This window comes from Camelina sativa, chromosome 19, assembly GCF_030686135.1.
Source record: "Camelina sativa cultivar CO46 ecotype springtype chromosome 19, ASM3068613v1".
In the NCBI taxonomy this organism is placed as follows: domain Eukaryota; kingdom Viridiplantae; phylum Streptophyta; class Magnoliopsida; order Brassicales; family Brassicaceae; genus Camelina; species Camelina sativa.
The window spans coordinates 4,284,127-4,310,318 of record NC_141898.1 but is presented as its reverse complement, the minus strand read 5'-3'; the positions used below and the strand labels follow the sequence as shown (position 1 = coordinate 4,310,318).

The 26,192-nt window shown below is 31.2% G+C and overlaps 3 protein-coding genes, 1 long non-coding RNA gene and 1 pseudogene across 22 annotated transcripts; 1 reads left to right on the top strand and 4 right to left on the bottom strand.

Moving 5' to 3' along the window:
• Positions 1–9,910: 9,910 nt before the first annotated feature.
• LOC109130991 (S-protein homolog 14-like) lies at positions 9,911–10,497 on the bottom strand. The gene has a single exon (XM_019241254.2). It carries the CDS (start codon positions 10,493–10,495, stop codon positions 10,073–10,075), a length of 423 nt encoding a protein of 140 aa, XP_019096799.2. The 5' UTR covers positions 10,496–10,497; the 3' UTR covers positions 9,911–10,072.
• A 628-nt stretch (positions 10,498–11,125) lies between these two features.
• Positions 11,126–14,130, top strand: LOC104764756 (uncharacterized). Of its 2 annotated transcripts, none has more exons than XR_015591104.1 (12): positions 11,126–11,333; positions 11,430–11,587; positions 11,791–11,835; positions 11,967–12,057; positions 12,170–12,262; positions 12,390–12,517; positions 12,614–12,838; positions 12,964–13,066; positions 13,168–13,337; positions 13,419–13,532; positions 13,632–13,806; positions 13,894–14,130. It is a non-coding gene; the product is annotated as an uncharacterized LOC104764756 (long non-coding RNA). The 2 variants fall into 2 exon arrangements; XR_015591103.1 differs by having other exon boundaries at positions 11,204–11,333; positions 12,390–12,521.
• A 172-nt stretch (positions 14,131–14,302) lies between these two features.
• On the bottom strand, positions 14,303–17,294 carry LOC104764757 (serine carboxypeptidase-like 7). 4 transcript variants are annotated; one of them, XM_087502012.1, is made up of 14 exons: positions 17,049–17,294; positions 16,813–16,958; positions 16,584–16,660; positions 16,352–16,474; positions 16,158–16,260; positions 15,981–16,018; positions 15,787–15,888; positions 15,634–15,720; positions 15,457–15,534; positions 15,315–15,386; positions 15,110–15,228; positions 14,903–15,016; positions 14,758–14,807; positions 14,303–14,658 (listed from the first exon to the last, which is right to left on the bottom strand). In XM_087502012.1, exons 1-14 carry the CDS (start codon positions 17,222–17,224, stop codon positions 14,582–14,584), a joined length of 1,362 nt encoding a protein of 453 aa, XP_087358138.1. In that variant the 5' UTR covers positions 17,225–17,294; the 3' UTR covers positions 14,303–14,581. The 4 variants fall into 4 exon arrangements, with proteins under 4 accessions (XP_087358138.1, XP_010486651.2, XP_010486652.2 ...); XM_010488349.2 differs by having other exon boundaries at positions 14,303–14,662; positions 14,762–14,807; XM_010488350.2 differs by having other exon boundaries at positions 14,303–14,662; positions 14,762–14,807; positions 17,088–17,282.
• A 1,827-nt stretch (positions 17,295–19,121) lies between these two features.
• LOC104764758 (serine carboxypeptidase-like 7) lies at positions 19,122–21,731 on the bottom strand (annotated as a pseudogene). The gene is made up of 11 exons (XR_015591102.1): positions 21,549–21,731; positions 21,335–21,453; positions 20,965–21,089; positions 20,750–20,872; positions 20,556–20,658; positions 20,402–20,439; positions 20,200–20,301; positions 20,019–20,105; positions 19,662–19,730; positions 19,519–19,590; positions 19,122–19,439 (listed from the first exon to the last, which is right to left on the bottom strand). The product of XR_015591102.1 is annotated as a serine carboxypeptidase-like 7 (transcript).
• Positions 21,732–22,234: 503 nt separating this feature from the next.
• Positions 22,235–25,349, bottom strand: LOC109124908 (serine carboxypeptidase-like 7). Of its 14 annotated transcripts, none has more exons than XR_015591101.1 (13): positions 24,847–25,349; positions 24,374–24,450; positions 24,166–24,288; positions 23,980–24,082; positions 23,821–23,858; positions 23,631–23,732; positions 23,449–23,535; positions 23,273–23,350; positions 23,133–23,204; positions 23,041–23,058; positions 22,742–22,939; positions 22,608–22,653; positions 22,235–22,515 (listed from the first exon to the last, which is right to left on the bottom strand). XR_015591101.1 is itself a non-coding variant. In XM_087502022.1 (13 exons), exons 6-13 carry the CDS (start codon positions 23,658–23,660, stop codon positions 22,435–22,437), a joined length of 627 nt encoding a protein of 208 aa, XP_087358148.1. In that variant the 5' UTR covers positions 23,661–23,732; positions 23,821–23,858; positions 23,980–24,082; positions 24,166–24,288; positions 24,374–24,450; positions 24,847–25,319; the 3' UTR covers positions 22,235–22,434. The 14 variants fall into 14 exon arrangements, 11 of the variants coding, with proteins under 11 accessions (XP_087358148.1, XP_087358143.1, XP_087358144.1 ...); XR_015591099.1 differs by having other exon boundaries at positions 24,374–24,480; positions 24,847–25,281; XM_087502022.1 differs by having other exon boundaries at positions 22,742–22,855; positions 22,940–23,058; positions 24,847–25,319.
• Between the last annotated feature and the right edge of the window lie 843 nt (positions 25,350–26,192).

The following is a 26,192-nucleotide window of genomic DNA, read 5'->3' as shown; positions in this document are numbered from 1 at the left end:
TTGTAATTTGTTTAAGGGGGATCATATGGGGTATCATCAATCTTTCCCGGCATATACAGCAGGGTTATTTATTCATTGTGGTGAGTTTACACACATGGGATGCTAGAGATGATGCGATTTATTACTCTAAAAATGATCAGCCAGAAGAGCTCAAGTACGAATGGACTAATAATTAATATTCATGATGAAGTTGAGTTCTTATTGCAATCTTATCTTATGAGCTTAAGTTGTCTTTTTGTTTATAACAAACACCACATGTTTTTATCAAAGGTATATATACACCAAAAAGGTAACAATAATTTTCTTGTATTTGGTTTTGAATTATGAATTATATATATTAGAGTACATATATCTGCACATCATAACACAAAAAAAAAAGCCTCACTATAGCTCATGTTTGAGGGAAAAAGAAATTCAGTATTTTATGTTTAGTTTTTTCTTGTAACCACATATTTTGACGCAAACTGTAAATCGTGGCAGATTGAGATTAAATTTCAAACTTGTTTATCAACCATTCCCAATGGCCATCTTGAGATCCCGTTAATGATTCTTGATTATCTTTCTACTCATGTAGAACGATGCTTAAATTATGATGTTTTTTTGTTCTTTCTATTATCACCAAAATCCTAGACCAGAAGTAAATAATTTCGTCTCAGATTTCTCCTCATTTCGTTCTATAGTCATGTTAAAATCTTTTAGTGGTTGAAAATGCTACATTTGGTTGTTGAATATAACACAACCATATTAACAAAAAGAACACGTTTGAGATAGTTTTCTTATGTGCATGTATGTTTTTCTAATTATATATGTACATATGACTCATAAACCGATGTTAGAACAAAACATAGATAAGATCCATTATGTTGTCAATTTAAACATACAAAAAGGCAACATGATTACAGCTTATTAGATGAAATGAGAATTTAGTTTCTTAACCATCAATGATCAATCTTTAATCCAACTATACATGAGTGTCTCCGCCTTACCATTTTTTGACAAGTAAATAGCATCGTCTCGTGCATCCCATGTGTACAATGCGCCACAACTATAAATGGGATCTCCTGTATATGCAGTAAAATTCCTGTGATACTCCATACGAGCTCCCTTCCACAAGTTACACTTGAATATCGTCGTGAAGATAACACCATCATGAAAGCTAAAATTGTATGAAGGACCTTGAAATTTTACAAAATGATCACCTAAATCATCATTTCTGGACTTGCAATGGACTTTTAGAACACTTTGACTTAGAAAAAGATTGTTTTGAAAAACTACAGTGTTTTTACGACATGTAATAGCTTGATTCGACCCAAAACATGGAACAAATATAAGAAACAGAATGCTTAATGCAAGATTCATTGTTTTGTATCAATCTGAGTATACTTGGGATCGGAGTATAGATTGCAAATTACTAGTACTTAATTATATATGTGTATATCTTTGTTGATTTCTAGACTTTAAATATGTTTGATTTTTTTCCTTTTTTTGGTCATAAAACATGTTAATTTGTTAATGATTAGTATTTGACTATATTTAAGAAATTAACTAGTTTTAGTTCTTCTTATTTTTTTTCTTTCTCACACGTAATAAATTAGTCAAACTTTTAGTTAGTTAATAATAGTAAACATCCCATCAACTGATTTCCATTAAAACACATAAATTATTTTACATATTTTTATATAAAAATATCATATATATATATATATATGTTAATGTTCACCTTGGAGTTAGAAGAAGAATGGTCATGTACCAAAAAACGATTTTATCGTTGGTTTTTATAAGTCTAAGTCTAAGACTCTCCGTTTAGAATTGACTTAAACTTAAGTATAACTTCAGTTTGAGAATCAACTTAACATTTTAAAAAATTTTGCTTCGGTTTTTAGGTGACGTTACGTTAACGAACGTCTCCAGTCTCAACGTATACTACTTAATTCACATTGGTACCCAAACAGAAATAGTCTCAACGTATACGTACTCTCCATTTAAAAAATATTAATGACGATTATAATTAATTTGACGTTATGTCTAGGTCATTTCCTAGTTGTTGGTGTTTTGTTGATAGCTCTTGGAAAGCGACCGACGCTTTTGCAAGTGCAGAATGGGTTTGTTCTTCCTTTCAAGATTCAGTGTTAAATACGGGAACAACCAATTTCCGACGTAGTCTGTCCCCCCTACATGTTGAAGTAGAAACCTTCATTTGGGCTATGCAGTGCATGATCGGACACGACTACCGGGACGTGGCTTTCTATACGGACTGTTCAGACTTGGTGAAGATGGTGTTTTTTCCTCACGACTAGCCGGCTTTCACACACTACTTGGACGATATCAAGATAGACCAAGCGGAGTTCACTTCCTTTTCCCGATCTCTAGTTCCCCGAAATGCGAATGTAAGTACGGATTCTTTGGCACGTCAAGCGCGACTGTCTTGGCAGCATGTTTTGTTTGTAAACATTTTCCCTTCTAATTGGCTCTTTTAAGCTGATCTTTTGTTGTCAAACAAAAAAAATGCAGATGAGCAGATTAATACATGATACATTGATATTTAATGAACTAGATTTATAACCGCGCATTACACGGAACTATATTTTTTTTAATTAATAATACAAACTGTTGAATATAATTATAATTATTCAATATAAAATATAAATCTATATAGATGTCAAATTTATTTTATTAAGTGATATATAACTTATCTATTTCTTTTAACATTTTTCATAATTAATTATTTCTTTATTTACCGTTATACATTCGTCATCTCTTGCATATACTCTCTTTTCACATTCTATAATCCCACTTATAATATATTGATTATGAAGACATATCATAACTATTTTTCATCTTCAAATATTTTTCTATCGGTTGAGTGATCATTACTTACTAATGTAGACGTAAACTTTTTTAGAGAATATACTCATTCTTTGTAGCAAAGTTTTATTAACAGTGTTATATACTACAAGTAAGTTTTGTTTCCTAATAATAAAACTCATAAGTGGACTCGTTTTTATCCATAAACATCAGATTATAACATCAAATATTACATTTTACCTTAACTGTTTGACAAAAGAAAAATTCAATTATTTACTTAAAAATATGTATAGTCTACTATAGTCTATATTGTGTTCTTTTATTTTGATTCTCCTAAATCTACAAACTCATAAGATTACTCTAACTTTTAAATATATGTATTTATCCAAAAATAATTCTTTTTAAATTTTAATTAAAATTCTACAATTTACCACTACTATCGTAATTGTTTTATTATAAATAGCTTTTTCAAATTCTTTCTCAGTATTTTTCACTATTTTTTTGGTGTGTGTGATGTTCAGAATAAGTTTTCTTTAATATCTTTTATTTCAAGTAACCTTCTATATTTCTCTTAAATATATACATTATTTTAATTTTTGAGCACTTGATTAATATTTTCTCTTTTTAGATATCTCTGTTTATATAATCTCTATTCATATTTTACTTTGATATCTTTTTTGTTGTATTTTTTTTTGGTTTATATTTTAGTTTAAATTATTTAAAATGATTGTTTTAATAATAAAACAAATAATATATAAATAAGTGAATTAATTGATAAATTAATTTTAGATTTTATGTTCTTTAATGATCTGAATTAATTTATTAAAAGTAAAAAGAAAAATTGATGAGGTGGAAGAAGAAGAAGAAGAGAGAAAAGCCAACTTTATATATATATATATATATATATATATATATATATATATATATCATATATATAGATAGATTCATATGTCTTCATAAACACCAAATTTGAAAGAAAACTTGAGCTTTCATAAACATGAATCATAAATAATTTTAAATTAAAAAAAAAAACAAAAATAGCATAAAATTAATTTTTTTTTTTCAAGGCCTCTTCTATTCGATCTTCCTTGTTGGATTTGCATCTGACTTTGAGATTTGTACCAGGACCGAGTTCGTTTTGAAATAGTATTTTGCAATCTTGCAAAGCTTCATTGAATCTGAAAGACAAAGTAATAATTAACAAAAAAAGCTACGAGACAATTCATGTTTTCAAAATCTAATATAAACTTCAGAGTAATGTGATAGAACATGAAAATGTAGGGTTTTTATAGTGTTTTTTTACATATGATATAAGAAATTTTAAAGGCCATGCAAAATTTAAATAATATATGTGAACCAATTAAACTCTTGTTGGTGAGCATTTTGTGCCAACAATAGTTTTCCAGCAAAATAATTAAATACTAGGAGATATCTCTTGCTATATAGGGAAATCATACTTTTTATTATTTATTAATCATATGTATTATATGATAATTCAAAACAATTTATAAATAAAATAAAATAAAGATAATAGGAGAATCATAATTAAAAATTTTAACAAAATCTTCCACGTATAGTTATAAAAATAATCATATTGTATACTTAGATATAAAATGATAATTCGAAAAAATTTGTAAATGAAATAAAAGAAAGATAATAGGACAATCATAATTTAAAATCTTAAAAGATCTTCCAAATATAGTTATTAAAAATAATCATATTTTATACTTAGATATAAAATCTTAGTTTTCCAATTCCGATTCGTTTACAATTTTTAAAAAATTAGTTAGTAATTTTTTTCCATAACTAATTAGTAAGAGAAATTCTTTTTTTTTAACTAATAATTATTTCAAAGATTTTATTAGTCTAATATTTATACTACATATATAAATAATTATTACTTTATATATGTGGGACATTAAACACACATTTTTTCTACCTAGATTGAGTGAAATATCATCATTTTAAAAAATTCAAATCACAACATATGCATTATATGATAATTCATAACAGTTTGTAAATGAAAAAAATAATAATAGGAGAATCATAATTTAAAATCTTCACAAAATCTTCCACATATAGTTATAAAAAAATCATATTGTATACTTAGATATAAAATGATAATTTAAAACAATTTGTAAATAAAATAAAGATAATTAACAGGATAATCATAATGGCGTATTGGGTGGTATCGGGTTCGTGTGAGGCAGGATTTGCCTCATTGTGTCGATGTTGGGGTTGTAGTCTTTTTCAAATTCGCGTCGGTTCGGTGTCGATTCAATGGAATCGTGTTATCTTCCTTTACATAAGATTTGTTTCCGGTAGACTCTCTCACCGGCGTCATCTCCGGTTATCAACCGATGAATCTTCTCCTAAGCAAAGAGTTGAAGATCTCATTTGGGTTTTTGATCCCGGAATCAATGTACTATCCTCTCCGCTTAAAGGAATTGACTCCCGCGATAGCCTCCTCTTCTTAAGGCCACAGTCCAATGATGGTCATCTTAATGTCCCTCCGTTACAAATTACAGGTCATATGAAAGGGGAATCCATGGTCGCTAACCAGCATTGTGTTTGGCGTTTCGAAAGGCATGTTTCAAAACCATCACAAACAACATATCAAAAATTTTCTTTTAATTATGGTAATGCAGATAGCATTTAGGAGTCTCATCTACAAGATGTTAGCCTTTGACGAGTGTACGAAGAGGGGACTTAACAGATTTTCTCTGTTGCTTGTAAGACTTTCGTTTAGAAAGCATGGTTACTTCCACTTCTTCATCGAGATTGTGTTCAATTTCCTATATTTGTTTCAATGGTTGTACTTGATTGGTTTTATGTATCATGTAAACGCTTATGGTATAATATAATTGATTTGCCGTTAAAAAAAAAATCTATACTAATAAAAAGTAGGAGCTTATGCCGTCCACATAGTATTTTAAACAACCAATAGAAATTTGATTAACATTTTATACAATTTCCAGAATTTTATATATTAAGAATTATTTAAAACAACCTATCATGATTTGACATGTCATTCATTAACATTTTTTAAATTTACAGATTTTTTTAGAAAAATAAAAATTTTAAATTTATGGAAATTAAAGAACTAAGCACAATATCCCACATCAGCTAGAAATTTTTTAGACAATGGTTCAGAACCAGTATAAATAAGATTAATATGCTTCCAACAACGAATGAGCAGGAAAACTTGATTTATCAGGCGTCCAAGTTTAAAAGTTTTATTTGGTTTGATCTGGTTTTTTATTTGATCAAATCAAAATTTTAAACAGTTTCAAAAAAATATTATAATATTTAAAATTTTTAAAAGTTTTAATATTATAAATATTGAAAATTTTAAAAGTTCTTAGCTATTAAAAAGTTTTTAAATATTATAAGTTTTAAATTTTAAAAGTTTAAAATATTGTAAATATTGAAAATTTTTAAAAGGTTCAAGTTTTATATTTCGAAACCTTTTAAAAGTTTAAAATATTATAAATATTGATGCAAAACATAAATTATCTTATTTATCTACATTTGTGTTTTTTATTTCTTATGAGCTGTAAAACATATTTTTGTGTATGATTTTATAGATGAGTTGATATTCTTTCATTAATTTTTTATTTTTGGGTCTAAGGAAGAAGGATTGACATCGCAAGACCTTAATTTGATGTTTGAGTCAAATTTTGAGGTTTAAAGAAAAAAGATGGACGACAAACACACTTGTTTTATTAGCTATACATAGGCATGATCATGGTTACGGTTGTCACGGTTAAGGTTTATTAACCATCGGTTATGGTTAGAAATTTTTGTAACCTTAACTAGAATCGTTTAACAAACGGTTACGTTTAAATACGGTTACGGTTCGAGCGGTTACTGTTATATACGGTTCAGTTATTTGATAATATGATACGGTTGATATTATTTGATGAGATAATATAATTGATATTATTTATTTATAATTAATATGTTCTTATAGTGTACTCATATTTCTATATATCATATGATTCATATTAAATAAATAATTATTAGTATATTTTATTATGTTTTAAAAATATTATAAACCAAGTAAGGATTTTGGTTTGAGAAATTTTTAAATGCGTGGAACTAAAACCAAATAAGTATATGGATAAAATTGTCAATACTAGGTGCATGTGTTGACTATGTTGGTAATAATGAATTTCACAAATTTTATGAAAAAATACATGATTTTGTTCTTGAAGTTTGATGGGTTAACAAGTTGTGTGGTAGTCTAAAAAAAGGTTTTTCAGTGGAAGAATGTGAAGAAGTTGACAAGGAAGAAGAAGAAAAAGAGTATAACGAATAACCAAACGGTAAAAGTTACGATGACAATTAACACAAAATTTGACAATGAAAATGACAAGAAAGAATGAAGAATAAAAAAATATTGAATAAAAAAACACGAAAACATAGGTGGTAGTGATCAATTAAATATGAAAACGAGTTAAATTCATGATTATAAAATTGTTTCGTTTTTCTGGTAGTCAAATAAAATGGTTTAGGATATGTGAGGTCATCAGTTTGATTTGTCTCGCCTGGACGTCAAGTTAAATTTATGATTTTTTTTATCAGATTTGATTTTATAACACAACTGATTTTTATATTTTTAAAAATTGTGTATCTGAATTTTTTTTTTTCCTTAGTACTAATTTTATTTTTTTTTATGAGATAATATTTTCTTACCGTAACCAATCATATATAATTTTTATCAAAATATATCAAATAAACCCACGCGTAGCGTGGGTTCAAAACCTAGTCTATACTAAATAAAAGTATGAGCTATAAATTATCTTATTTATCTACGTTTGTGCTTTTTATTTCTTATAAGCTTTAAAATATATTTTTGTGTATGATTTTATAGATAAGTTGATATTCTTTCATTAATTTTTTATTTTTATCTTATTTTTTATTTTTATGAGAAAAGAAATGATTTTGTTCTTGGAGTTTGATGGGTTAACAAGTTGTGTGGTAGTCTAAAAAAAATGTTTTTCAGTGGATGGAAGAAGTTGACGAGGAAGAAGAATAAAAAGAGTATAATGAAGAACCAGCCGGTAAAAGTAACGATGAAAATTACCACAAAATTTGACAATGAAAATGACAAGAAAGAATATGAAAAATAAGAAAACATGGAATAAAAAACACAAAAACATAGATCATAGCGATCAATTAAATATGAAAACGAGTAAAATTCATGATGATAAAATTGTTCCGTTTTTCTGGTGGTCATAAAAATTGTTTAGGATATGTGAGGTCATCAGTTTGATTCGCCTCGACTCTACGTCGAGTTAAATTCATGATTTTTTTTATCAGATTTGATTTTATAACACAACTGATTTTTATATTTTTAAAAAATGTTTATTGAAATTTAATTTTTTTCCTTAATACTAATTTAAATTTTTTTAGAAAATAATATTTTATTACCGTATCAATTATATATAATTTTCATCAAAATATACGTGTGGGTTCAAAACCTAGTCTATACTATATAACAGTAGAGGCTATAAGCTTCTTAAGCTATCCACCTACGATTTTAAACAACCAATAGTGGTTTGACGCATCAGCATTTAAAACAACTAATAGGAATTAGTATCTCACTAATTAACATTTTTGAAAAAATAATATTTTCTATATTATTAAGTTTTTTAGAAAAAAAAAGAAAAAGTTAAGTTTATAAAAATAAAAGAAATATGTACAACGTCCCAAATCGGCTATAATTTTTTTGACCATGGTTCAGAACCATTATAGATATGAAGAAACGCTTCCAACTACGAATGAGCAGGAAGCTTGATTTATCATGCATCCAAATTTAAAAGTTTTATTCGGTTTAACCGGGTTTTCTATTTGAGCAAATCAAAAAAATATTATAATATTTAAATTTTTTAAAGTTTTAAGATATTATAAATATTGAAATTTTAAAAAAGTTTAAATATTATAAATACTTAAAGATTTAACTCTAAAAAGTTAAAAATATTTAAAATATTTAAACTATATATAAATTTTAAAATATTATAAATATATTATAAGTATTTAAAATCTATTAAAATTTTAAAAATCTAAAAATTTTCAGTCTGTTGAAGAAGAAGGACTGATGACAAACATCATTGGTTAATGTTTGTGTTTTTTCATATCAGTTATGAATCACAAAACTTTGATTTGATGTTGTTTGAGATCATTTTTTGGGTTTAAAAAAGAAACGATGGACGACAACACACATGCTTTATTAGTTATACATGTGGTCATGTTCATGTTACTTTCTCTGTAAGTAATTTGCAATTTTGAAGCATTAAGACTTGGTTTGAAAATAATTGAGTGTAGGTAGTGGCTATGTTGGTCTTGCAGAATTCTTACAAGAAAATAATGTAATGATTTTGGCGGCTTTGTGTGTGTGTTTATCTATATATCATGGCGAAGTTTATGGTTTCTTCAACATGATTAAGAAAATTTATTCTTAAGTTTCATATATGGCACGTTCTGTGGAGGCAGCAAACGAACATCCAAACGTACTGCAAATAATCTGAAATTTGTTAAGAGTATTCTAATGACAGGGAACTAAGTTATGCTAGAAGAGATTTGAAGTTCGGTTCAGAAGGTCAAGTGAACAACGTTGTTTAGGGTAGTTAATTCACCAGCTCATGGAGCTATGTTTGGTTAAAGTTTTAAATTTTTTGCTTTGTTTTTAACCACATGATAATGAATTTTATACATAGATGAAGATGGAGAGAATGCTGAAATAGTGAAGAAGATGATGAGGAAGAAGAAGAGTATGATGAAGAAGCGGACGATGAAAATAACGATGATAACACCATGAAAATTGACCATGGAGATGACGAGAAGATATCTGAAAAATATGAAAACAGTGAAAGTGAAAAGAAATACTAATACATATATGTTAGTGGATAATTAAAAATCAGATTGATTCATTATTCTTTTGATCATATTTGATTTCTTAATACAATTATTTTTAATAAATTTTTAAAATTGTGTATTTGAAATATTTTTTTTGCGTTAAAAGTTTTTTTTTTTTTGACTAGATTTTCATTATGATCAATCATATATAATTTCCTCCAAAATATATCAAATACATATATGATGCATTGAAATTCAATGAATTCATATATCTTCATTTTTTTTTCTTGAACAATAAAATCATGTCTTCATAAGCGCCAAAAAAAAATTGGAAAAAAACTTGAGCTTTCATAAACATGAAACAGAAATAATTAAAAAGAAAAAAAAAAACATAAAATAGTTGAGTTTAGTTTTTTTTCCAAGGGTAGTCGAATTTTTCTGGACCAGCATTTTTTGATAAATAGATCCCATCAGGTTTGGCAATGTATACACGTAACTCACCACATCGACGAATTGGAGCAGTTCCTCTATATGCTCTATAGTATTGAGAATACGCCCCGTGTTGCAATAGGCAATGCCATGTTGTCCTATCAAATACAGCCTCTTGGAAATCAATACGAACTGGGTTACTTTTGAATTTCACTGCCCCTTCTCTTCGATGTTTACTGTTGGATTCGCAACTGACTTTGAGATTTGTACCAGGGCGGAGTGCATTTCGAAATATTATTGTGTTATCTTCGCAAGCCTCATTGAATCCGAAAGACAAAGTAATAATTAACAAAAAAGCTACGAGACAATTCATTATTTCAAAATCTAAGTGATAGAACATGAAAATATAGGGTTTTTATAGTCTTTTTTTTATATATGAAATAAGAAGTTTTAAAGGCCATGCAAAATTTAGATAATAAATGTGAACCAATTAAACTCTTGTGGCGGAGCATCGTGTGCCAACAATAGTGTCATCTAACTATTTTGTTACAAAAATATATATACCACATTTTTTTTTGTATCTCAAAAGATTACAGTTTTTTTTTTTTGATTAAAAAAACATGAATAGTTAAACATAAGTCACGAAATGAGTTCATATAAAGGGATATAAGAAAATTATATGTTTGTATTATTTATTGAATTAAAAAGAAAAAAAACTGACTAGTAAATAATAAGCCATATTGATGGGAGAAAAAAAAAGAAATGAATATATTGAGAAAAGGTTGGTTTTGTAAGTAATATCAGATTATCTTATTAATTCTTAAAAAGAAAAAAAAATACATGTAAAGGGAATAGAAAAGGAAAACTAAGAAGATTTTGAGAAAAAAAAAAGACTAAGAAAACTTTATAAACATCATTAGGGTTTGGTTTTAGGCTCATGGTGGACTTATAATAATTGTTGAAAATTAAAGTTGTGAGCTTTTGGTAGCCCATGTATGTTGGTTTTGTGTTATTTATTTTTTGAAAAAGGAAAAGAAAAAAAATAGAAAAGGAAATTTGCCAATTCTCTCTGTCGACAATAAGAAATAGGATTTGTGATTTTCTCTCCGCTTATAAATATTATTACTAAGACTACTCTTCTTTCTTCTTCTTCTTCTTTGAGAGAGTGAGAAATCAAAATTAAGGACAGAGAGACTCTTCACTACCGTTCTGAGCAAGCAAACGTACAAAGAAGAGAGGTATGATCTCTTGTTCGTATTCTTAGATATGTTGGCTGCTTTTTTGTATCTTTGACTAGGTTTTCTTTTTTTTTTTGTTCGATTTTTGTGTAACAGGTGCTCGTTGATCGATTTACTTGACTCTCTCTCTCTCTTTCTCTCTCTCTCTCTCTCTCTCTCTCTCTCTCTCTCTCTCTCTCTCTCTCTCTCTCTCTCTCTCTCTCTCTCGCTCGTTCTCGTGGACTCAGAACGAAACCATCGCCTGCGTTCTTACGGTAACGACACCAAACTGATTTCGATTCTAGTGATTTTTGACCGATCGACGATCCCAAATTAAAAAACCCTCTAATAATAATGCCTTCACCAACATCTGTGTTAAGTATAAAATTCCTTTGTTACCTTAAAACTATGAGAATTTGATAAGCTTTGTCTCTTGTCTTATATCATATAGATTCACTCACTCTTGATGATTTTTCAGATATGGTGCATGTGAGGATTGGGAGGACCTTGTTGTTTCCATGGCGTAATTCTCTTTTTTACTCCCTCTCTCATCTTATTTTTTTCATTTCTCTCTGATCCTAGCTTGTGAGTGATTGATGCTTCTTTCTTTTTGTTGTCGTGTTGATTAATTAATGATTGTCTCACTGACTGCAGGGAAACGAGTGTTACTAGCTAGCTCTACCAATCCATGAATGAGACCATAAGCAACGTTCAAGAAAAAGAAGATGTAGAAGAACCCCTCCAGGTTTTGTTTCAAATCATCCTTCACTATTCTTCAAGGTTTTGTTTCAAGTCATATCCATTACTATTTTTTCAATCATCATACTTTTTTTTTTTAAACATTCTTGTTGTTCCAGGATTACGAGCCGTGTTAGAACCTGTAGCTACAATGCACAACGCCAGCAAGCCTCAGGAAATAACAACTTACTCCTACCAAAGCAGGCACATAGGTAAAACACAACAAGGCCATGTTCTACATTATTCCTTGTGAGATTGTATTGTAGTTATGTGAGATCATGAGAGCCCATTCTAAATTGTTGTTTTTTCTTCTTCTTCTTCTTCTTGTTCTTTTTACAGTTATTTTTCCGGTATGTGGACGTCTGAGAGATTAGCTGGTCTCCTGAGAAATCCATCTGCACTCAAGCCAAAAAACCAGTCACAGTTTGTCTCAAGCCAAACGCATTTAACCAGAATAATGTGTAAAGGCAGGTAATATACTTAATAACCATTCTGAAACCACCAACTCTGGTCTCATGTTCCTCCTGTAATTGTATCTTTGTGTGTTGATTGCCACACTGCAGGGTAATTGTGTTAAAAAAAAACATTGCTAGCTAGCACTATCAAACATATTCTGGAAAATGAAGCTGTCAAAAAGCATAAGCTATATGATGCAAAATCAAGACAGGTGGGAGCCAAATTGTTACAAAAATCATCCTGATTCACTCCGTATCCCACTACGTGATTTAAACTCTTCCCTCCTCATCATTGATTTATGACCAAAGATGGAAAAATCCTCTTCTTGCTCTGTAAGTAATCTCAAAAATCCTCTGCTTTTCTGTATTTTGTTCTGTTTCAAGTTTAACTAACTTCAAACTGATTGTAGTGATTGACAGTTTTTAGTTTTGTGTGTTCATTGTCTCATTGACTGCAGGGAAACTTAGCTAGCTACACCATTCCGATTCAGGAAATTCTAGCCTCAGGAAATAACAACTTAATCCTACCGAAGGATGCAGAGAGATCAACACCAAAGCCAGGTTCTTCTATATCATTCTTTCTGAGAATGTATTGTAGTTAATTATGTGCAATATGAGAGGCCATTCTAATTCTTTGTTTTTTCTTCTTGTTCGTTCAACAGTAATCTCTGGGATACGTTAGAGGTATAAAATAACCTTTCCAAAACCACCACTGGCAATTTTCTCATGGAGACAAGTTGATGAACATAGCTAGCTAGCTCTCTACCAATCTGATTCCTGAGTATCAAGCCATTAAGGATGCAGAGATCAACACAAAGACTGCATATTCTAGGTATCTCTATCATTATTTGGGAGATCTTACTGTAGTTAAGTGAGATGAGAAACAATTCTAATGTTTTTTCTTCTTGTTCAGTCAAGGGCACTCTCGGGGATGCGGACGTCGGAGCAGATATAAAACAAGGAGAACATTCCTTGCCTAAACCACCACTGGAGACTGCAGTATTCTCACGGTGAGAAATCAACACAGGTGAGCCAAATTGTTTCAAAATCAGATTGATTCACTTCACTGTAACTAGATCTGTTCTCACGTTCCTCTTATAATTGTTGATTTAATGTCTCATTGCAGGGAAGCGAGTGTTAAAAACATAGCTAGCACAACTAGACTGATTATGGATAGTCAACCCATCAATTCAGAACCAGAAACAGTAACGCTGCTGCTGCTGTGCTGCACAGGACAAAACGAGGGTCTTGCTCACACCCAAGTTTTAAGCTCGACCTGTGCAAAAGCAGGGAACACGAAGGTAATGCATCTTGATTCACCGAAGTATATTTGTACGTCATAAATAGAAAACTAAACAAAACCGATGTGTCATGTGTCTATGATGCAGATCTCAACAGCTCCAACTTTGCCTGCACCACAAAGAAGTACACATCTGCTAAAATTCTGAGGTAAATACCCTTTATTTAAACAGGTATGAAGCTTCTTTTCACCCTAGAAAGTTGTTTGTATGCATTAAAAACTTGATTTCATGCCATCTAATAGGCCTGCCTTTGTTTCCCTCGCATGCAGAATAATGATTGGCTAATCTCTTATGTTAAAATCAACTAAATGACAAACCTTTATTTATACTAGTAATCAAAATAATCAAAATAACAAAAAGGCCCTATACAATTAGATTAGAAATTTTTACGGTAGTTATTTGTAAAATTTAAAGTCAAAGTCTACCATATATTGATGATGAGCTACTATTGATGAGAGTTAAGTTACGTGGCCGAACCATGAATCAATAAGAAACATTACGTAGAAAATAGTAAATATATAAATGCTAAACAAGGATGCAAACCCATGGAATGAGTCATTTGTACAAATTAATGATTCTCTTCTATGACGAAGAAGAAGATAACTGTGAATTTCCGTATCATTCATCACAAATGTTATCTTATTGGCATAAACTACTAAGAGCACCCATCAAAAACAATTAAAATCGGTAGTGTCCAGCTACTTAAATATGTGATTGAGAAAACGAGAAATGTAGAATTGCTTTCTGGCTAACATGCAACTCTGTCTTGATCATGTTACAAAGGCTGACCTCTAATCCACCTTTGGAACATGATATAAGTCTCCTCTGGTTTATACTCTGGCGTGTGTCCTCCTCCCTATAATCAAACCCACAAATCAATTAACAAACATAATGTGAAAACAAACCGCTGTCAAAACATTGAGTGCAAACACTAAAAAGAGAGGAAAAGACTTGCTTTGACTGTAGCAAATGTCATCTTATTGGCATAAGTCCTCGTGTATCTGCCATAACGAATGCGAGTCTAATGAGCTCATACAACAATAGAATGAGTTCACTAGAGATCCCATATAAACAAAAGAAAGAGAAATGGTATTACCCCGCGGTTTGATCACCTATCATCCAAGGTCTCCAGTCATCAATGAGAGAATAATTAAGAGACCTAATCCAAGCTTGAGTTCCAAGGAACGGCACTGCCATGTCGTGATCACCACTGTTCACCCAAAAAAAAATCCTCAAAACGTTTACAAAAATGTCTTGAATCCTGAAGCACTTCTTTAAAAGGTAGAAGAAGTTAAAATCTGACTTGAAGATAAGAGAAGGATAGCCATCGATGCTGTTATTCATATGGTACGGTATACTGCTTTTAATGTCACGAGTGTAAGGTATGCCCCAATGACAACGTACCCATTCCCCTATACTCCCCTGCAATCATATATAGATCCTCCTAAAGAGTTTGACACTTTGTTTTACCAATAACCCGAAAATGACTTTTTTTTCATGTATAATACCTTATTGACATGAAGAGCTCTGTGCACACTCTCATAATTGGCCCATTTCGTTGTTAACATATACCGATACTCCTGCAAACGCAACCTTTTAATATACTTTTTTTCTCAATGGTTCATAAGAGGGCAAGATAGATTTACTTACATAGCAATCCGGAGATGTCTCTTCACACTCTTCACACACTGGTGTTGTTATAAGTAGTGGGTTTATTCTAGCAATGCACTATAAACAACCACAAAAGTCTGAATTAGTGATGAGTTTTACTAAGTAAACAGAACAGAACATCAAGTAGAATTTCCGTAAGTGTGTGTGTGTGTGTACCTTTTCATATTCTTCTACGAGTTTCAAGCATTCTCTGTTACGTGGATCCATATTTATATAGTCTCCTTTGCAGATTCTCTTCATTGACTGCAAGAAGAAAAGTTTTGAACTGCTTGTTATCGACAAGAGACAAAAGCATGTCATGTTTCATACCTCATAAAGTTCATCTGAGATCAGTGCCATTCCATGAGCATATGGAATGCGATAATTTTTCTCAAATTCACTTTCTGTGTATGGGTTTCCAAGAACATAGCCCTGTTTTTTGTCAGTGGACGGAGGACGAAATCTATCAATTTTTAATGCTCCATAAGGTATATATAATAAGAAGCTAACAAATACCAACGAACCTGAAGATTTATTGGAGGCTTGCAACATAAATAATTTCCTGAATCATCGTGTTTATGCAATTATAAAGAGAAAATAGTACTTGATACAGAAACGAGATTGTAAAATTTAAAAAAAAAAAAGGAAAAAAAAAAAAGGGCTTGGAGATTGATGTTGATGTGCAAAAAATAAGATGATACCTTTAGAGATTTCTTGAACGAGTGCCGGGATGATCTTACCGGAATAAGAATCTCCACCAACATAGAAAGGGTTGGAGGAGAACTCTTGATGCTTGCCTAGCCACTGCACAACAACAACCAAAAAATCTATGCACAAAGAAGAGATTTATGTTTGAAGAGACAGTTAAATATTAATTAGTCTTTTGATTTCATGCCTTGTGAAGAAACTCATGGATCCTCTTGGCTTCTCCTGAATCACTAGGTTTATTAACACGTTGAGTTCTTGAGTAGGAGAAGCCAGTTCCAACAGGCTGATCCAAATATATTATACTCGAAACCTAAGAAAAAAACGATGCACAACTTAAACGACCAAAGCATTTACCATTGGGTTTGTGATCGTAATATATATGAGTACGTACGTACAAACACATTGTGCCTAGTGCCTACCTTAGTCCATGAATATGGTGTAGAAACCAAGGAAGGAATAGTTCCATTGTAAACCTCAAGCTTCACAGTTACAGGCCCTGATTCAAACATGTAGATTTGATCACGTGAGGATGAAGCTAAAAGGAGATCGATTTGAACTCTAGTCTCTTTGGCTTTATTTGGTTCAGTTTTGACACATGTGTTTATACTTTAAATATGTGAGTACAAAAATGAAGGTAGAAGATATAACCATTCTCATAGAAAAGACCAGAGATAGAAGAGCAGCCAGGTCCTCCACTTAACCACAGAAGAATGGGATCTTCTTCTGGAATCCTCTCAGACTTGATGAAATAGTAAAACAGTTGCACTTCCTCTTCCTCGCCAACACCAATATACCTTTTTTTCATTCACATATTAAAGACTCATATTCATACACACACACACTTTAGAGTAATCTCCAAACACTTGAGAATTTATATCAATCACATTAGGAAGGAGGAAGGAGGAAGGAGAAAGGAACAAAACCCGGTTTCGAGCTCAAAGGGAAGACGACCATCAAAACCAGGAAGAAACTCGACAATGGAGGCAGAATCAGTACGCTGACTGTAGAAGAAGATAAAGAGAATAAGCAGAACAGAGGATGAAAAGTAGTCTTTAGCCATTCGTTTTTAATGATAAAATCAACTATATGACAGACCTTTATTTATAGAAATAATCAAAATAACAAAAGGGCCCCTATACATTTCATTACATATATTAAAAAATATAGTAGTGGAGTGATTCACTTTTGTCCTTCTCAATGTCTCTCCTGCTTTCGTGGCCTGAAGTGTCGTGTATAATAATCCGTGTTCCGATTCTAGGTGAAGAACAGTGTCTAAATATAGCATATTCCTGCCTTTTATTTTTTTGGGTTCGTTGTAATTGAGCTTTTTTAGGTGGAGAAGATATTAGCTTCGGTCGGTAACTTGTAGAATCAAAAAAAAAGGAAAAAAAGTCTATAGAATCAAAAGAAAAAAAACTTGCAGAATCGTCTAATGACATTTTCTATTGCAATTCTACAACAAATTTCATCAATCATAACTTTTTATCTAAATTATAAATTATTGTTTGTTAAATAATATTTTTTATTTATTTAGTTTTTAAATTCCTAATTAATTAATTTTCTCTAATTAATTTATAATTTTGTTTAGAATATTTTTTTTTCTTCTTAAGTTTTATATAGTTTAGAACCTAATTACATCAAATTTGTTATTCGATAGAATATAAAATTTTAAAACACTTAGTTTTATTTTCTATAATTAAACAGAGTTATATGCATATATGATATATTAGTGTATATTTTTATGTGTATATATATATTTTTTTTAGAATATTAAGAATGTGTTGTAGACTTGTAGTATGTGTAATATTTTGTAGTTAATATACTAAATAATTTATAAGTTAATTTTCAAACTCTGACTACAAATCTGTAGTATATGAAATAAACTAATAGTTTTAGCGTTTGTTCTATAATCTAAATCCGTCATGCTAGGCGGATCATATAACATGTTCAAAGATTTTTAATCCGCAAAAACTCATCATATGATACCTATGGAAGTAAAATATAGTATGTGAGACTAAAAGTAGTTTTTTATCAAATCAATTTTTCAAATTTTTATCAAGTAAAAAACAATACTTAGAGTTCGCCCCTAAGTGTTAGGATTTATTTTATAAATATCTCCAAAAATATATATATAAATTCTACAAAAACGCAAAAATTCAAACTTAGTAGTGTTATGATCTGTCATTAGCAGTGTTACGAATGGGCCATCAAATCCCGTGAAAGGGCCCAACATCACATGTAACGGTCTGCTTGGTTTCAGAAATGTAAACAAGATGTCAAGAAATGTAGAATTGCTTTCTCATAGCAATTCTTGCTTCATGTTACAGCCTAGCCCCTGGGCATTCGGGTTCCTGAACCCGATCGGGTTTTCAGGTTTTTGGGTTTAGACATATAGAATCCATTCAGGTTTTTTATATTTTCGGGTCGGGTTCAGATATTACCTATTCGGGTTCGGGTAATTCGAATATACAAGAACTGAATCAAACCATAAACCAAAAAAACACTAATTTTTTATCATTTAATTTTAAAAAACTTGTATATATAAATATTTAACATTTCATCTTAGAATAGAGAAACTAAGATGGCAAAATGGTTAAAAGATGCTATCGATAGTTATCCTTCTCTCATCTTCAGGTCATATTTTAGAATAGAGAAACTAAGATGGCCATCGATGCTGTTATTGATAAATAATAAGTGTGTGATATATGATAGTGAAGTATATAGTTATGAGAGAGTTGAATAAATGGAGGATTGTAAAATAAAGTAGATAGTTGAATAAATGAACAATTACACACACATAGTGGTACAACCACTTAGGAGGTTTTTAGGATCAATGCTAAGTGTTTAGGAAGTATTTTAGAAAATGATTATATGATTATGTAAGGATATAAGAAAGATCTTTTACCAAAGGGATATATTTTATTATTGAAACACTCAAAGAATTACAAAGGCTCTTAAGACTCTCACACTCAAACTTACTCACTCAGCTTGAATGAAACTTTTCACCAAGCCTTAGTATTTATATTACAAATCTTAGGGAATATTACATAGAATATTTCTTAAGATATTTTTATGCTTTATTTTACAACCCTCCATTTATTCAACTCTCTACATTATTTTACAACCCTCCATTTATTCAACTCTCGTGTAACCATATACTTCACTATCATATATCACACACTAATTATGTATTCACACATGTTACGGTACACTGCTTTTAATGTCACGAATGTAAGGTATGCGCCAATGACAACGAGCCCATTCCCTATACTCCCCTGCAATCAAAGATTATCCTAAAGAGTTTGACACTTTGTGACCAAAAACCCGAAAGTGACCTTTCCACATGTATAATACCTTATTGACATGAAGAGCTCTGTGCACATTCTCATTATTGGCCCAGTAGGTTGTTAACAAATACCGATACACCTGCAAATGCAACCCTCTAAAGTACTTGTTTTTCCTCAATGGTTAATAAGAGGGCGAGATAGATTACTTACATAGCAATCAGGAGATGTCTCTTCACACTCTCGTGTTGTTATAAATGATTTAATTATTGTAAGAATGCACTATAAACAACCACAAAGGTCTAATTAGTGATGAGGTAGACAGAACAGAACATCAACCATGGGCGGAGCTAGAGTAGAAGCATGTGGGTCAATTGACCATGGTGAAATTTTAAATTTAGTTGAATTTTTAGAAAAAAAATCAAATTGACCCTGATAAAATAGCAGAATTGACCCCTATAAAAAAATTAATAACACAATTGACCTCTTAAATTATATTTTGACCATGATGAATTGAATTCCTAGCTCCGCCACTGACATCAACAAAAATTTCCATTTGCGTGTGTGTACCTTTTCATATTTTTCCACGAGTCTTAAGCATTCTGTGTTACGTGGATCAACATTTATATATTATCCTTTGCAGATTCTCTTCATTACCTGCAAGAAAAATAAGAGTTCTGAAATATATGCTTGTAATCAACTTCCATATTGTGGGGACAAGAAACAAAAGCATGTCATATATGTTTCATACCTCATAGAGTTCATCTGAGATCAGTGCCATTCCATGAGCATATGGAATGCGATGGTTTCTATCAAATGGGCTTTCGGTGGATGGGTTTCCAAGAACATATCCCTGTTTTTGTCAGTGTACCAATTTGTAATGCTCTGTAAGTTATATACTTATATATATATATATATATATATATATAAGAAGCTAACAAATGCCAACGAACCTGAAGATTTATTGGAGGTTTGCAACATAGATAATTTCCTGCATCAACGTACGTGTTTATACTGTTATAAAGAGAAAAAATATATTTGATTAAGAAACGAGACTCTCATAGAAAAGGGCTTGGAGATTAATGATATGCAAAAATAAGATGATACCTTTTGAGATTTCTTGAACGAGTGCTGGGATGACCACACCGGAATAAGAATCTCCACCGACATAGAAAGAGTTGGAGGAAAACTCTTGATGCTTACCTAGCCACTGCACAACAACAACCAAACAATCTATGCACAAAGAAGAGATATATATTTAAAGAGACAGTTAAATATTAAGTAGTCTTTTGATTTCATGCCTTGTGAAGAAACTCATAGATTCTCTTGACTTCTCCTGAATCACTAGGTTTATCAACAAGTTGAGTTTTTGAGTAGGAGAAGCCAGTCCCAACAGGCTGATCCAAATATATTATACTCGAAACCTGAGAATAAAAAAACGATGCAGAACTTAAACGACCAAAGCATTTACTATTGGGTTGTGATCTTCATATGAATACAAACACTTTGTGCCTACCTTAGTCCATGAATGTGTAGTAGAGACCAAGGAAGGAAGAGATCCATTGTAAACCTCAAGCTTCACAGTCACAGGCCCTGATTCAAACATGTGGATTTGAGCACAAATTGTAGAAGCTATTATTGCTCTTCTGTCCTTTTATTATAATAAAGCTTAAGAATGTGGTTTTCTAAACTGAAAGCATCTTTGTTGGTTTGGAAAAGATAACGAGAATCCAATATTGCTGTCTATTCTATTAAAAACAGAGAGGGTGAGTGTGTGTGTTCATGACTAGCGAGTTTAGTAACATTTTGGTTCTGTTTTGAGAACAGACACAGAAGAAATGAGTAAATAACAAATGAAAGTTGACGATGTAACCATTCTCATAAACAAGAGCAGCCAGGTCCTCCAGTTAACCAGAGAAGAAGAGGATCTTCTTTTGGATTCCTCTCAGACTTGATGAAATAGTAAAACAGTTGCACTTCCTCTTCCTCGCCAACACCAATATACCTTTTTTCGTTCACAAAAGAATCATATTTTAGAGTAATCTCCAAACACTTAAAAAATTTATATCAATCACAGGAGGAAGGAGAAAAGAACAAAACCCGGTTTCGAGCTCAAAGGGAAGAGGACCATCAAAACCAGGAAGAAACTTGACGATGGAGGCAGAATAAGTACGCTGACTATAGAAGAAAATGAGAAGATGAATCAGAACAGAGGAGGAAACGTAGTCTTTAGCCATTCTTTTTATTATGATTTAAAAAATCAACTAATGCCTTGAAGGGCAATTATCAAAACCTAATTTTATACCAAAGAACAACAAAAGAACAAAAGGCTCCTAGACATAGAGAAAAAAAAAACTGCGTACCGTGATTCACTTTTGTCCCTCTTCTCACTGTCTCTCTTGATTTCGTGGCCTAAACCTAAACCTGTCAGGTTTTGGTCTTACCCACCGCTAGAGATTAACTAAAAGAACACCTGGAACTTTTTTTTTCTTTTTTTTGTTGAATTCGCAACTGAATTTAAGAATACGACTAGGTTTCGAAATATTATAGTGCAATCTTCGCAGGCTTCACTGAATCCTAAAGACAAAGTGACTAAAGCACTAACAAAAAAAAATGCAATGAGACAATTCATTTTTTTAAAAAAGAACCTAAAAAATTCTTCGGAGAAATGTGACCATATAGAAATATGAAATATAAGTTTTAAAGGCCATGCAAAAATTAGAACATAAACGTGAACCAAGTTATCTATTGTGACTGAACATAAACCCAACAAACGAAAAAACAACTTGAAAATTTGGGTTTTATTTTAAATATGTAGTAAACTAATGAAAATGATAGAAGAAATGTATAATTGTTTTCTATATAGAAACTCTACATTTTAAATAAAACTACATTTTAAATAAAATTAAGCCATATATCTCATTTTTCATGAAATGTAAAACAATAATTGTAGAATTGCTTTCTGAATAGCAACTCTGGCTTCATTTTAGAGAGGCTGTCCACTAATCCACCTTTGGAACATGATAGAACTCTCCTCTGGTTTGTACTCTGGTGTGTGTCCTCCTCCCTGTAATCAAAACCCACAAATCAATTAAGAAACATAATGTGAAAACTTAAACATTGAGTGAAACACACAATAAAAGAGGAAAAGAGACTTGCTTTGATTGTAGCAAATGTCATCTTATTGGCATAAGTCCTCGTGTATCTGCCACAAAGAATGCGAGAGTCTAGTGAGCTCATATGAGTTCATCCCATAATAAAAAACAAAAAAAGAAACAGAGTCACGGTAATACCCCGCGATTTGATCGCCTATCATCCAAGGTCTCCAGTCATCAGTGAGAGAATAATTAAGAGACCTAATCCAAGCTTGCGTTCCAAGAAAAGGCACCCTCATGTCGTGGTCACCACTGTTCATCCAAAAAAAAACCTCAAAAAAGTCTTGAATCCTGAAGTACCCCTTCAACAGGAAGAGGTTGTAGTTAAAATATGACCTGAAGATGAGAGAAGGATAGCCATCGATGCTGTTATTCATATGGTACGGTACACTGCTTTTAATGTCATAAGTGTAAGGTATGCCCCAGTGACAACGTACCCATTCCCCTATACTCCCCTACAATCATAGATCCTCGTAAAGAGTTTGACACGTTGTTACCAATAATCTGAATATGTCATGTGTAATAATACCTTATTGACATGAAGAGCTCTATGCACACTCTCATAATTGGCCCAGTAGGTTGTTAACAAATACCGATACTCCTGCAAACGCAACCTTGTAAACTACTTTTTTCTCAATGGTTTAAAAGAAGGCAAGTTGGATTACTTACATAGCAATCAGGAGGTGTCTCGTGATTCTCTTCACAGTCTGGCGCTATTATATGTGATTCGTTTATTCTATCAATGCACTATAAATAACAACAAAAGTCTGAATTAGTGGTGAGTTTTATTAGGTAGACAGAAACAGAACATAACCTAAAATTTCCATGAGCGTGTTTGTTTGTACCTTTTCAAATTCTTCCACGAGTTTCAAGCATTCTGTGTTACGTGGATCAACATTATTATATTCTCCTTTGCAGATTCTCTTCATGGACTGCAAGAAAAAGAAGAGTTTTGAACTGTTTGTTAATTATCAACTTTAATTGTGGGGGCAAGACACAAAAGCATGTCATGTTTGATGTTTCATACCTCATAGAGTTCATCTGAGATCAGTGCCATTCCATGAGCATATGGAATGCGATGGTTCGAATCAATTTCACTTTCTGTTAATGGGTTTCCAAGAACATAGCCCTGTTTTTGGCAGTGTACCAAGGACGAAACCTATCATTTTTTAACTCTCCATAAGGTATATAGAAGAAGCTAACAAATACAAACGAACCTGAAGATTTATTGGAGGCTTGCAACATAAATAATTTCCTGCATCAACGTGTTTATACTGTTATAAAGAGAAAAATTAATATATTTAATGATAAAGAAACGAGACTCTCAAAGAAAAGGGCTTGGAGATTGATGATGATAAGCAAAAATAAGATGATACCTTTTGAGATTTCTTGAACGAGTGCCGGGATGACATTACCGGAATAAGAATCTCCAGTGACATAGAATGGGTTGGGGAGAAACTCTTGATGCTTACCTAGCCACTGCACAACTACCAAAAAGAACTTCTAAAGGTCTATGCACAAAGAAGAGATGTTTCAAGAGACAATTAAGTTAGTCTTTTGACCTTGTGAAGAAACTCATGGATCCTCTTGGCTTCTCCTGAATCACTGGGTTTATTAACAAGTTGAGTTTTTGAGTAGGAGAAGCCAGTTCCAACAGGCTGATCCAAATATATTATACTCGAAACCTGAGAAAAAAAACGATGCACAACTTAAACGACCAAAGCATTAACCATTGGGTTTGAGATCGTAATATACAACACATTGTGCTACCTTAGTCCATGAATATGTTGTAGAGACCAAGGAAGGAAGAGTTCCATTGTAAACCTCAAACTTCACAGTCAGAGGCCCTGATTCAAACATGGCACGTGAAGATCAACCTTCAAGTAAAACCAATCCGGACAATAGTTACTGTGAGAAAAGATTGGAACAGCTGATTTTGCTCTTTCGTCCTTACTGTGATGTTTTAAGGCTTAAAGGGTGTGTTTTGTCTAATCTAAAAAGTAAAAACGCATAAAAGGTGGCCACTTTGGCGGTTTGGAAAAGTACACGAGATCCAATGCTGTCTAAGTAAAAAAAAAAAAACAAAGAGAGAATATGTGGAGGTGTGCTATTTACACATCGTTTTCTTCTCACTCTCTCTGTGATTTTATATTGGATTTTTATCATTTCATTCGGTCCTGTTTTAAAAAAATGTGTTTATACTGTCTAAAAAGAATAATATGAATGAATGTTGAAGATATAACCATTCTCATAAAGAAGACCAGAGATAGAAGAGCAGCCAGGTCCTCCACTTAACCACAGAAGAAGAGGATCTTCTTTTGGATTCCTCTCAGACTTGATGAAATAGTAAAACAGTTGCACTTCCTCTTCCTCGCCAACACCAATATACCTTCAAAAAAGAATCATGTCATATTCATCATACACACACTTTAGAGTAATCTCCAAACACTTAAAAGATTTTATATCAATCACAGGACAGGAGGAAGGAGAAAAGAACGTAACAACCCCGGTTTCGAGCTCAAAAGGAAGAGGACCATCAAGACCAGGAAGAAACTCGACGACGGAGGCAGAATCAGTACGATGACCGTAGAAGAAGATAGAGAGAATAAGAAGAAGAAGCAGAACAGAGGAGGAAACGTAGTCGTTAGCCATTCGTTTTTTAATGATAAAATTAAAATGTCAAGTAACGCGTTGAAGGACACTTATAGTAGTAATCAAAACAACAAAATAACAAAAAGGCCCCTATAAACAGAACTGGGGAGATTTTTATAAATATACCAAATCTTATAAGAAATTTGAAAAGTACACTTAATATTATATATTTATTTGAAAACTAAACATTTTGAAATGAAAATGGACAGAAATATCCTTATTATTAAACAATTTTAACAATTAAATAAAAATAAAAAAAACTTAATCTCTATTTAAAAATAATTAAACTTTAAAAATAAATTACTTTTAAAAATGGTTAAATTCGAAAGAAATTATTTAATAAATAAAAATTATAATGAAAATGTATTAATTATATTTTAAATAATGATTACAGGAATCAATTTTTGATCTCATAATGTTGAATAAAAAAAGAATTTAAGTATTTTTGTTGATATAATTTAGATTTAAATTTATTTAAAAATAAATAATTCAAGATTATACAATATATATATATATATGTATCAATATTTTAGACTAATTTTAATCAACGTTGATTTATTTATAATGTCGACTTTTTGAACCATCGTTTTGTTTTTTACTTTTATTGACTTAATTATCTTCGTCATTGACTTATATTTTAACAATTGACTTATGTTATGGCTAGTAGATTTTTATTATAGTCGATTTCTTGAACAGTTGACATATTTTTTGTGTTCATCGATTTATATTTGTTTTTTTGTTGATTTGTTTATTTATTGTTGACTTATTACATTCTACATTGATTTATTAATAAAGTCGATATTTTGTATGATTGACTTAAGTTTAATTTTTGTCGACTTATTTATTTTTCCATCGATTTATTTTAAGACTGTCGACTTTTTTTTGTGTGATTGTTTTTTTACATAGTCGATTTTTGATGATGTTGACTTGTTTGTTT